Source organism: Podarcis liolepis (genome assembly GCF_965112155.1).
Source record: "Podarcis liolepis genome assembly, chromosome: 14".
NCBI lineage: Eukaryota > Metazoa > Chordata > Lepidosauria > Squamata > Lacertidae > Podarcis > Podarcis liolepis.
In genome coordinates, this window is record NC_139569.1 from 15,651,423 (window position 1) to 15,663,676 (window position 12,254).

The window sequence follows — 12,254 nt, forward strand, 5'->3', positions numbered from 1 at the left end:
TACCTCGGGTTACAGACGCTTCAGGTTATTACAGACTCCGCTAACCCAGAAATAGTACCTTGGGTTAAGAATTTTGCTTCAGGATGAGAACAGAAAGCCCCATTAGCTAAAGTGGTACCTCAGGTTAAGAACAGTTTCAGGTTAAGAATGGACCTCCAGAACAAATTACCGTATTTTTCACTCCATAAGACGCACTTTTTGCCTCCTAAAAAGTAAGGGGAAATGTGTGTGAGTCTTATGGAGCGAATGCAGGTGGGAGGCTCTGCTCAGCGCTCCCTTTAAAGAGCTGCATGGAGCTCTTGGGGGCTTTTCCCCGAGGAGGGAGAAGGGCAGCCTGTCAGTCCACGCTCCACGCGGCTCTTTAAAGGGAGCGCTGAGCAGAGCCTATATGCATCCCAGGCTCTGCTCAATGCTCCCTTTCACGAACGCCCTCTGTTTCATAGGTTGCTCTGGAAGGGATATCGGCAGCCATTACAAGCAGAAGACCTGTGGTCACTTGCAAGAGAAAATTCCTCTGAAGATATCGTTACCAAGATTGAAGATGCATGGAATGAGCATTGTGCAAGAGCCAAGCAGTAAGTGCCTTTTGTATGTATGCATAAGAGCAACTACCAAGGAAGGAAGGTGCTAGTCCTTCACGTTTCCAGAAGAGCAGGTATCTTCATAGGAGGGATCTGGCTGGCTTCTGTTGAGAACAGGACATTGTGGCTCTCTGGAAGTTGTTAGGTTACAATTCCTGTCAGCCCTGACCATTGGCCATGCTGGCTGCGGGGCTGGTGGGAATTGGAGGGCAACAGCAACTGGAGGGCAACAGGTTTCCCATCCCTAATGTAGATGACCCCTGAGGCTGGATCAGCAAGGACAAGTTTTATGGGTTCTTGGGTGTTAGGCAGCAGCTATAGACATTCAGTTCACATTTTCAAGACAGACTTACCCAATTCACACTTTTCCGAAACAATGCATGAACTGCAACACAAGCATCCTTTGAAATTTGCACTTCTCTGAATGTTGCGGTGCAGTTCTCCAGTAACATGTAAAAAAACCGGACATGCTAGGGTAAATACCATACAGCAATTCATTACATTATAGAAAATTGCTTTGTAAAAATGTGCGTGTTAGGGGGAAATTATGTACAAAAATCTGTGTATAAGGAGAAATCTGTGTTAAAATGCTGGTGGGTTTTTCATGAGCATTTTAAAAAAGAATAATAATTGCAAATCTGTGTTGAAATGTGGAGAACTGAACTTAAGAGGGGGGATTAGAAACTAGGAGAAGCTGAAATTGACTAATTTGTCCATTTCTAGCAGCAGCACCCAAGATTGCTGACCTGCTCACGCATTCAATGAAAATGAATGAGAGTAGTACTTCTGGGAGAGCCGTAGTTGCTAATGCCCATTGGGAGCTGTAGGGCGAAAGGCAGGGAGTCCAATAGTAGGTGGAACCAGAGCCAATGATGGGCAGAGCCAATGAATTCTAGTTATGTCCCTATTCTTCTCCCTGCTGAATTCTACACGGACTAAGGAGGAGGCAGCTGGCTGCCATTGCCACCCCCCTGGTCTGGCTGTAGGTAAGGAGGCAGGTAGGTGAGGGCTGACTGAGGTTGGTGGGGCACTGCCCCGTTTGCCCAAATGGACCACCCTCTGCTTCTGAAGAAGGCTACAAGGATTTGGATAATAGGAATTCAGCTGCACCAAGTACGTGAAAGGCTAGAGCTCTCTCTTTCCTTGTTGATCAGAATTGCAGACTCCGCGAAATTTAAAAGAGAGCGTGCAAGTCGTGAAAACGCTGAAGAAACCACCATCCTGCTTCAGCCTGAACATAGCAAAAGCAAGCCGCTCCTGAAAGCTTTCTGGAACGTGTTTGGGACCTATTTTCTTTTCGGGACTCTTGGCTTAGTCCTCGGTGACGTCTTCTTGTTTTTGATACCAAAGACACTGAGGTACATGGAGAACTAAAGACTGCTTCCTAGGAAAAGCGTAGCATTTGTGGCTGTCTTCTTCCTCCACTGTCAAAATATGCCTCAGAATACCAGTTGCTGGGAATCGCAAATGGGGAGAAGGTTGTTATGGTCAGGTCCCGCTTTGATGCCTCCCGTGGGCAGCTGGTTGTGAGAACAGTGAGGACTAGACTGGGCCTTTGACCTGGTGGGTTGGTTGGTTGGTTAGTTAGTTGTAGGTCACTTTGGGTTGCCCTGGGCGAAATGAAGCAATTAACAATAATAATAATGATAGTAATAATAATTTATTACTCCCCAGCCACTCTGGGCGGCTTCCAACAGGATATTAAAAACACAATAAAATATCAGACATTAAAAGCTTCCCTAAACAGGGCTGCTTTCAGATGTCTTCTAAAAGTCAGATAGTTGTTTATTTCCTTGACATCTGATGGGAGGGCGTTTCACAAGGCGGGCGCCACTACCGAGAAGGCCCTCTGCCTGGTTCCCTGCAACCTCACTTCTTGTAGTGAGGGAAGTGCCAGGCAGCCCTCAGAACTGAACCTCAGTGTCCAGACAGAATGATGGGGGTGGAGACGCTCCTTCAGGTATACTGGGTTGAGGCCGTTTAGGGCTTTAAAGGTCAGCACCAACACTTCGAATTAAATAAATAAATAAATAAATAAACATGAGCAAATCATAATGAAGCAGGGCTTGCTCTTCTGTTCTTAATTTCTGGTATCTCCAGGTTGTTCTTTTTAAGGGTCGAGTAGTAGCTGGCATGAAAGACTGGATGTCCCGAAACCCTGGGTGTCCACAGATAGGATAGAGAATACTGGTGGCAGGGGGCAGACAAGCGGGAAGATACCCATACCATAGCTCACTGGGGGAGCATGTATGTGCTTTGTTCAATCCCTGGCCATCTTCAGTTAAGAAAGGGCCAAGTAGCAGGTGATGGGGAAGGCCTTTGCTGAGATCCTGGAGCTGCTGCCAATCAGAGTGAACAACACTGAGCTAGATAGATGACCCGACAACCAGGCTTTAGTTCAAGTCCATTTCCCGTGTTCTTCATCCTGCCCTGAAGCATTGCTGTGAGGGCTCCTCTCTCTGTGGTAGCCCTCATTCCAGGTGTGTCGTTGACGATGCTTTCTCCTTTTGTAGTCTCTTCCTAGATTTCATCACTGATCCAGAGGCTCCTTATTGGAAAGGTTATTTCTATGCTACGTTGATGTTCCTCTTAGCTTGTCTTGAGACACTGTTGGAGCAGCAATACATGTATATGTGCCTTGTGCTGGGAGTGAGGCTGAAGACTGCTGTTACAGGCCTTGTATATCGGAAGGTAAACCCTGCTGTTTGTTGGCGCATCTCCCTTGTTTTCCTTCCATCTCATTGCTGCTGTGAACTGGATCCAGGAAGACTGACGGGCAGAAAGCCTGTTTCCACACTGTACATTTGCTGTGAAACAGCCATGTTTTCTTCATGGCCCTTTTAAGGACATCTGCATGACATCGTGGTTTAAAATACCCCTCCCAGGTTTCCCCTATTCATCTTCCATTGCTTTTTCAGCTCTCAGAAAACCACACCTTTTTAAATACAGTGGAACAACAGCCCAATTTCTCCATATGTAGAGATGATCTATTGCACCACTATTCCATCACATTTCTGGCTGGTTCTGAGCTCCCTCGCTAAGGGCATTGTTATAGAAGGTTGGCCAGAAATAGCCTTCCTATTGAAAAAGGTTCTTTCCTTTCTTCTGCCATTTTGGAGCACTCACTGAGAAAATGAGTGTCTTGTCAGAAGACTGTTCTAGCCCAGACACTGCATGCGGTTCTCTTTGAGTTGGTCTGCCATAGTAACAGCTTTGCCATGACCTACCTGGGATGGCTTCACAACCCACCTGTGGGTCCTGACCCAGTTGTCCAGTGTTTCCCAAACTTGGGTTTCCAGCTGTTTTTGGATTTCAACTCCCATCATCCCTAGCTAGCAGGACCTGGGGTCATTGTACAAAGGTAAAGTTCACATTCACTACTCTGTCTGCTTTTGTCTCTGGCTGAAAAGGATTCCCCACCTCTGCCTTAGGACAAACAGGTTGAAAGATTTTCATAAAATGAATTCGGAGTCCTTTATCTTGGGATGTCAGTCACTGTCTTTTTCTAAACCTTATTCAATTTGTGGCCTTGTGGGTTTCATTTTCTCTCCTGCAGATCTTAGCCATGTCAGATGCAGCTAAGAAGGCGACGACAGAGGGGGAAATTGTAAACTTGGTCTCTGTTGACGTGCAGAAGCTAACAGATCTCATTACGTATTTTAATGGAACTTGGCTTGCCCCCATCCGGATTATCGTCTGCTTCGTCTTCCTTTGGCAGGTAAAAGATTCCTGCCTGCCTCTTAGATCTTTGGCATGCCATATAGGACTTTAAAAGCCAAGGAGACAAGTTGCGTTGCATACAGGCACACAGGCCAGAATACCGTACAAAAAAAGAGAAACAAGCCAGCCACTCCTAAAAAGAAGCCATCTAATTTTAATTACCCTTTGTGTGAGTGTGTGTAGAGACTAGTGTAGTATATAAAGGGTTTGGGTTTGGTTTGTTTGCTTCACCCTCTTTTGCCACTGGCCCCACACACTACCGTGCATGTGGCCCTCAAAAGGTTCTTCAGAAGGGAATGTGGCCCTTGGGGTAGAAAGGGTTCCCCAGCCTTTTTCTAACTGGTCAACAAACCACTTGTTTTTGCAGTCTTGGTTGATCCAGCTAGTAATGAGCCACTATGCATGGCTGGTGGACATATTGGCTTGGTGAGTCACAGAAGGAAGCAGAGTAGTAGATAACTGTGCCTGCGCAAAGCAGTGTTTCTTACACGTATTCTTGTGCCAGAATGCCGATACTGCTTTATAATTGTGTTTACCAAATGGACACTATTCACACAAGTCAATTTAATCAGTCATTTATGTCAAGGCTGATCCACCCAGAATTGCAATGGGGAGAGGACCAGTGGTGAAAGACGTGCCTTCGCTGCTTAGCCGAATTCATGCAAATTCAGCCTTGTTCAGCTGACCACTAGATGTCTCTGTTAATACATAAGAAGCAGTGCAAGGAGTTTTAACTAAACAATCAATTGCTAAGTGAAGGCCTTGGATAGGAAATAAGTTCTTTGATTCTCCTTTAGTACAGTCAGTCCAACGCAATTCTTCAAAATGTATGGTTGAAAGGTCAGGTGGATTGAGTAATGTATATGTGGAGGGGAACAAGACTCTTAGTATTCATAATGGAGGCATTTGGTAGCATGCAAATGCAAACTGCAACAAAACGTTGCAGTATGTCACCTCCTAGTAGAAATGCTTTTATTCAGGTTTCTAGCCACCCGTACCTTCCCCCTCAACTCTGTAAGCTGTAAGGTAAGGATAGGGAACCTGCTGCCCTCCAGATATCCTTGGACTCCAACTGCCATCAGGCCCTGCTGTCATGGGCAATGGTAAGGGATGATGGGAATTGGAGTTCTGCTACTTCTGGAGTGCCACAGGGGTGCTCACTCCTGCTGTAAAGGGCTGCAGCAGGACATTTCCTCACACACCCCTTCCTTTTCCAGTTGATGCTGAACATTCTGTGACAAGTAAGAATGCTTATTCCTCATTAGGCTGGGGTTGGGTTTTTTTGGAGGGGGATGTTGTTGCCCACTTTAGGCTCCAGGTTTGCTGGGAGGGGGTCATAACTGTTTCTGCAGAAGGGTCTCAGTCTCCAGCATCCGAGAACCACCCAATCAGCATGAAAAAGGAGCTTTGCAGCTGCTGACTAAAATGTAAAGAAGTGAGTCAGCTGCTGAGGGTCAGCTCCTTGGGTCACCCTGGAGAAGGCAAGTGGAAAGAACACCAGGGAAATGTTGCCCTGCATGCTCCAAAGCACAGTATTTAGGAACACTGCTTGCCTGCAAATTCTGCTAACTTTGGCCATGGTCTCTGAACACAACTTAAGTCTCTGAATGGCTCACAAAGTCATTATAGTAACTTTCGTTATTAATATACCCCAACACTCATATCCTTTCCTGACAACTGAATAAATGTAAGGGTGACGGTGACAGAACATGTAAGGTGTGTGTGTGTGTGTGTCAAACTATTCCTCCATGTTCCTTTCACTTAATATTGCTTTTGATTTTTGCATCCTATTAGCTCCTCGGGCCATACGCTTTGACGGCTATTGCTGTGTTTTTATTCCTCTTGCCGCTGAACTTTGCAATCAGCAAAAAGAGAAGCCAGTTCCAGGTATGAGTCGCTGCTTGCAATTAATTATCAAGTTTTTGGTTCCGCGCTTGAAACCAAATCGGGCTCTGTTACTGTTTTGTTTCTCAGGAGGCTCAGATGAAATATAAGGACAGCCGTGCAAAGCTCACCAGCGCCATTCTCAGAGACATCAGGATCCTAAAACTGCATGGATGGGAAGATAACTTCATGGACAAGGCGCTGGGTATCCGGACACAAGAACTTCAAGCTCTTAAGGCATCACAGTTCCTCTTCTCTGTGTCTCTTGTTTCTTTCCACTCATCAACGTTCCTGGTGAGTGGGGTAGGGTTGGTGCTTTTTAGACAGCTGAACAAACTGCTGTATCTTCACCTGTTTCCCCCTTGTTCCTTCTCTGCAGATTGCATTCATCATGTTCGCAGTCTACACGCTGGCAAATGAGGGAAACATCCTGGATGTGCAGAAAGCCTTTGTGTCTCTGACCCTGATCAACATACTCAACAGGGCTCATTCGTTTCTCCCCTTCTCCATCAATGCTGTTGTACAGGTGAGTCCCAAAAGTCAACTTTCAGTTTGCATGAGTGTAACAAGGAGGTGCTGTAGCTCCCCTTCTTGGTGATCTGAGCTAACTTCTTAGAATATAAGAGGAGTCCTGCTGGATCAGGCCAGAGCCCATCTAGTCAAGTATCCTGTTCTCACAGTGGCCAACCAGATGCCTATCGTGGAATTCTACTCAGTATTGATCCAGAGCAGATTCCAATGTATAGTTAGCAGAATAAAAACTTAAACACGTTGCAGGATTCCCAAAAAATAGACCAGAGGCAATTATATTTCATCCAGCAGAGCTTTACTGCTACTGAAGGCAAATGAGCAAAATTTGGCCCTACTATCATAGTCAGCATGACCTTGACAGAAAGAGATAAAAGTTTGAGCCAGCTGTACTAAGCTTCTCTGAAGGAATAACCCAAAACACCAGGAACCTTCTGCTTGCATCTTTCACACAGAGGAGCTTCCAGAACCCTCTTGAATTAATTAGAACAGGAAAGACATCTTCACATCCGATCAATACTTTCCACACTAAGAAATGCAAACTGGCAATGCCCATTGTGATGTGTGGACAGTAGCACTTTCCCCAACTTGTGATTCCCAGAATCTGATATTCAGAGCAGTTCTACACAGTGCAGGTGGAGCAGAGCCACCAAGGTTCAGCTGTGTGTGTTCTTTGTTCCAGGCAAAAGTTTCCCTGAACCGTTTAGCTGCCTTTCTTTGCCTTGAGGAGTTGGATCAAACGGAAACGAGCTCTGGTTCTTTGGACTGCAGTAAGTATCAGCTTATGAGTGGTTTCCTTTTGAGCATAGGAGGCTGCCCTATAGTGAGTCAGGTCATTGGACCATCTAGCTCAGCATTCTTGGCACTGGCTGGCAGCAGCTCTCCAGGATTTCAGGCAGGGAGCTTCTCCTAGCCCTACCTGGGGATGCCAAGGGTTGAACCCAGGCAGCACCTTCTGCATGCAAAGCAGATTCTCTGCCACTGAGCTCCTATGTTCTGATGGCCGAACCTGTTGGTGTTTTGCAACTTTGACCTGTTGCAGGACCTTAGCCAGACCTTAGCAGAGCATATGCAGAGTTGCAGGCAGGATGGACGAAGCAGGAACAAAGGCTGCTACTAGTAACTTGATAACACTGGTACCTCGGGTTACATACACTTCAGGTTACATACGCTTCAGGTTACAGACTCCGCTAAACCAGAAATAGTACCTCAGGTTAAGAACTTTGCTTCAGGATGAGAACAGAAATCGTGCTCCGGCAGGGCGGCAGCAGCAGGAGGCCCCATTAGCTAAAGTGGTGCTTCAGGTTAAGAACAGTTTCAGGTTACGTACGGACCTCCGGAATGAATTAAGTACTTAACCCGAGGTACCGCTGTACTTATAAGGTGTTTATTATGTACAGCAGACTCTACAAGTTACTATATAGGGGAACGGATACACGGATCTTAACTAGCTCTCTCTGAACAAAACCAAACGACTCTCAGAACACCACAATGGCCAACAAACACATTCCAGTCAGTAGGTCATAAATCATTATGCCTGTGTGAGACCTTAACCAATGGTAAAGCTGTTTCCAGGCTTACATATCTCCAGGCAGGTAACTCCTCTCTGCTCAGTCATGCTTGGCTGTCGGCCAACTCTTAATTGACTCTGTGTGAAGCTGCACAGAATTGCACGTAGTCAAAAAATCCCAACAGAACCCTCCCATTTTTATCCCCACAACAGTGGCATGCTGTTATGCAGCAGGATAGGGCAAGCCATCTCTGCCGGCTAGAGATCTGGGGGAGCAATGCAATTCAGTTCACATCTGAAAGCAAATCTACCTAATTCACAGTTTCTGAAGCAATACACGAATGAAAATACCGCCATCTTTCAAAAATCAGATTTCTCCGAAGTTCACAATGCAGTTCTCCAGCTAAACATGGCATACAGAAATGTACGTGCTGTGGTTAAGTATGCCTAAAAATGCATATGTTGGTGGAAATAACGTACAAAATGCAAAATATTGGAGGAAATGGAAATATTACTATTATAACATTTATATTTATTTACATACCGCCTTTCTTCCAGGAGCTGAGCTCATATGAGGGGAAATGTGCTTTGCAAAAAAAATGTTAGGCAAAATTGTATATAAAATGTGTATATTAGGAGAAATTCACTCTAAAATTCTGAGGAATTTCCATGAAGACTTTAGTTAAAAAATTACACATTGATGTGGAAATGTGGAGAAGTGAAATTAAGATTGGAAAAATGAGAAACTGAGAGAAATGGACATATTTTTCCATCACTACCCAGACCTGAGCCGGAATGTTTAAGACAGTAAGAGCTGTTCGACAGTGGAATTTGCTGCCAAGGAGTGTGGTGGAGTCTCCTCTTTGGAGGTCTTTAAGCAGAGGCTTGACAACCATATGTCAGGAGTGCTCTGATGGTGTTTCCTGCTTGGCAGGGGGTTGGACTCGATGGCCCTTGTGGTCTCTTCCAACTCTATGATTCTATGATTCTAAGGCATTTATCTGAGAAAATGTGTAGTGAGTAAATAAGGTAGTGTAGGGAACCATACTCGGTCCTAGGGCCACATTCCCTCCTGGGCGACCTTTTGAGGGCCACATGCCAGGGGTGAGCAGGGCCAGGGGGGAAAGTGGGCAGAGCAACGGAAGTAAATTTTACCTTCTGTACACAAGAAGAGCCTGCCGGATCAGCCAAGGGCCTGTCTAGTCCAGCAAACTGTTTTCACAGGTGCCCACGGGAAGCCCACAAGCAGGACTCCTGCAACTGGCATTCAGAAGCATTGCTGCTTCCCAACTGCGAAGGCGGAGCTACAGGAGGCAAAAGCCATTACCAGACTTCTATACACCTTCCAGCCAGGGAGGAACATTCAGACAGGGTGTGAAACAGGGCCAGCTGAGGGGTGTGGCCTATAGAGAGAGGGTGTGGCCTATAGAGAGCGCCAGGGGCCAGATGGAGAGGCATAAAGGGCGCCACATTTGAGGCTCCCTGAAGTTCCCCATCTGTAAAATAAGGGGGAAACCAGATGTGTTTTGTTTATGATCTGGAAAGGCAAAATTCTTTTCCCTTTAACGCTCTCGACTTTCTATATTGTATCTAAGGTTAGCATATGTTCCCATTATAACAACCTCGCTTGTATAGCAAGTGATATAGAAAGCCACCAATTGTGCCAAGGCACATATAATGAGTGCTCCTTTGCCTTTCTTCCTCAGTGCAGGATTGTGTTATGGTAAGGGAAGGGACCTTCAGCTGGTGCAGAGAGAGCCCTCCCTGCCTTAAAAGGTAAATGGCCATGAGCAAATTGGGTCTTTTCTTCTAAAGATGAGCTCTTTTCCTGATTTCAATCTTGATTATGGATTGGGTTGGTGGACGGTCCACAAAAGCAAATGAACTGAGCTGTTGGGGTTTCTTAATCCTTCCAATAAACTGGCTGTGATTATGATCCGCCGCGATTCCTGCATTGCAAGGGGCTGATCCAGATGACCATTGGGAGATCTCTTCCAACTCTGCAGTTCTTTAATTCTGTACAACAGCACGCATCGCCTCTGCCACCACCCCTCTCGGTTAGCTGACTTACTAACAACAGAATTAACTCTTAAATTGCACCCCGGATTATCTCTGCTGTTGCACTTCCAACAGCGTGTGCCAGACGCTCACGGGAGTATATGTTACCATCCACGCAGGATTAATCTAGCGATACCTCGGGGCAGTCTGTGCGCTGTGGTTGGCCAGGTCGGAGCGGGAAAATCCTCACTACTCTCAGCATTGCTTGGAGAGCTGCACAAAACAGAAGGCACTCTGGCTACGAAGGTAAAAGCTTCTTTTCCTCCCCTGTCCTAAGCAAGCTTTTAGTTTTAGGTCACATCCACACTGCATTTAAAACACCTGGCTTCCCCCAAATAATACAGTGGTACCTCAGGTTACATACGCTTCAGGTTACAGACTCCGCTAACCCAGAAATAGTGCTTCAGGTTAAGAACTTTGCTTCAAGATAAGAACAGAAATCGTGCTCCGGCGGCGCAGCGGCAGCAGGAGGCCCCATTAGCTAAAGTGGTGCTTCAGGTTAAGAACAGTTTCAGGTTAAGTACGGATCTCCAGAACGAATTAAGTACTTAACCCGAGGTACCACTGTATTGGGAACCAGAGGTGGAGCTAGCTGCTCGGCACCCGGAGCGGTGCGCATGCTGTGCACCCGGGGACAGGGCGATCCGCCCATTGAGGCGGAAGGGGCAAGCGTCCCAGGGGGGTGGCACGGCGATGTCACCCCCCCAAGGGATGACACCCGGGGCAGACCGCATCTCCCTCACACCCCTTCCTCTACCAGTGCTGGGAACTGTAGTTGACCCTTTGCAGAGCTACAGTTCCCAGAACCTTTAGATTACAGTTCCTGGGATTCTTTGGGGAAAGCCACATGCTTTAAATGTGTGTTCAACCTGCTTTAAATGTATTGTGTGTACGAGACCAAAGTCTAATGTATATATAGTTAATGGTAGCTGCTTTCTGAGCTACATCCTTTCTTACCCTCATTTTTTGAAAGCTGACGGCTCCAAGCACATGATCCTCAACGGCCTGGAAATCTTTTAGATTGCCAGCCTAGAAATCTCTCTCCCTGACCGTTTACATGCCGTCTTTTCCATCATCAACAAAGATGTTATGCTGATTTTTAAAAAAGGGAATAAAAAGTGTTATCGTTTTATTTTTTGTTTGTTTATTTAATGGGGGGGATTAAACTAGCATCCTATTGTAATTGGTACTTAGATAGTGTGTGTGTTTGTCACCCATGCTGCATCTGGTGATCATCTCTTAATTTAATTTCACAGGGCACAGTAGCGTTTGTTCCCCAGAAACCCTGGATACAAAACATGTCAGTGGAAGACAATATCACATTTGGCCAGAAGATGGATAGGAGGTGGTACAACAGAGTGGTCGAAGCCTGTGCGCTGGAGCCGGACCTGGAGAGCTTCCCTGCTGGAAGTCAGACAGAAATCGGAGAGAAGGTTCTTGGTTCATTATTTGTCTGACCGAGAGTTAATTTTGAAAAATGATGATAATACCTGATTGTTTGGGATGTTCTACAGGTGTTTTAGTGCCTGCCTCCAAATTGGACTCATTTTTGTATTTTATAGTCCTATTGCGGTATGTGTTGTAGGATGCACCATTTTGATTTTTATTCTGTGCAATGCTGTGGTCAGGATGCTGTCAGCAGCTCCCGGCTGGTTGCCCAGGAAAATATATAAAGACAAGGAAAAGTTTATTACAGTCCTTTTTTATTTCAATCTTTACAGAGAGAGGCTATAGAACCCAGCCTCTTGGATAATGGTGTTGTCCCGAGTGAATCTCCACCCCATTCCCCATCTCTCCCACTCCCTCATTCATCATTCTCATCATCTCCTCTACGGGTGCTGCTACATGCCCTCTGTCTTTGAGCTCTTTGCTCTCCTACTTTTAAGGCTCACCAGGTTCTGGGAGATGGAGGGTCTGGAATGCTTTCTAATGACAACGTGTCAGCCAGCTGTTGCTCTGGCTTCCCAACTTCC

At 46.0% G+C, this 12,254-nt stretch overlaps 1 protein-coding gene across 13 annotated transcripts in view; it reads left to right on the forward strand.

Annotated features, from left to right (window-relative positions):
* ABCC6 (ATP binding cassette subfamily C member 6) overlaps nt 1–12,254 on the forward strand; it is a 49,802-nt gene that overhangs the window by 11,799 nt on the left and 25,749 nt on the right. For all 13 annotated transcript variants that reach the window (XR_014518907.1, XR_014518908.1, XR_014518909.1 and 10 more), the window contains 11 exons: nt 444–575; nt 1,736–1,939; nt 3,095–3,272; nt 4,138–4,299; nt 6,096–6,188; nt 6,276–6,479; nt 6,565–6,711; nt 7,396–7,483; nt 9,930–9,999; nt 10,401–10,527; nt 11,538–11,714. Coding sequence is in view for 8 of the 13 variants with exons in the window: in XM_083474145.1 (XP_083330271.1) it covers nt 444–575; nt 1,736–1,939; nt 3,095–3,272; nt 4,138–4,299; nt 6,096–6,188; nt 6,276–6,479; nt 6,565–6,711; nt 7,396–7,483; nt 9,930–9,999; nt 10,401–10,527; nt 11,538–11,714 (1,582 nt within the window). In the remaining 5 variants the exon portion in view is untranslated. The remainder of the gene's footprint in view (nt 1–443; nt 576–1,735; nt 1,940–3,094; nt 3,273–4,137; nt 4,300–6,095; nt 6,189–6,275; nt 6,480–6,564; nt 6,712–7,395; nt 7,484–9,929; nt 10,000–10,400; nt 10,528–11,537; nt 11,715–12,254) is intronic.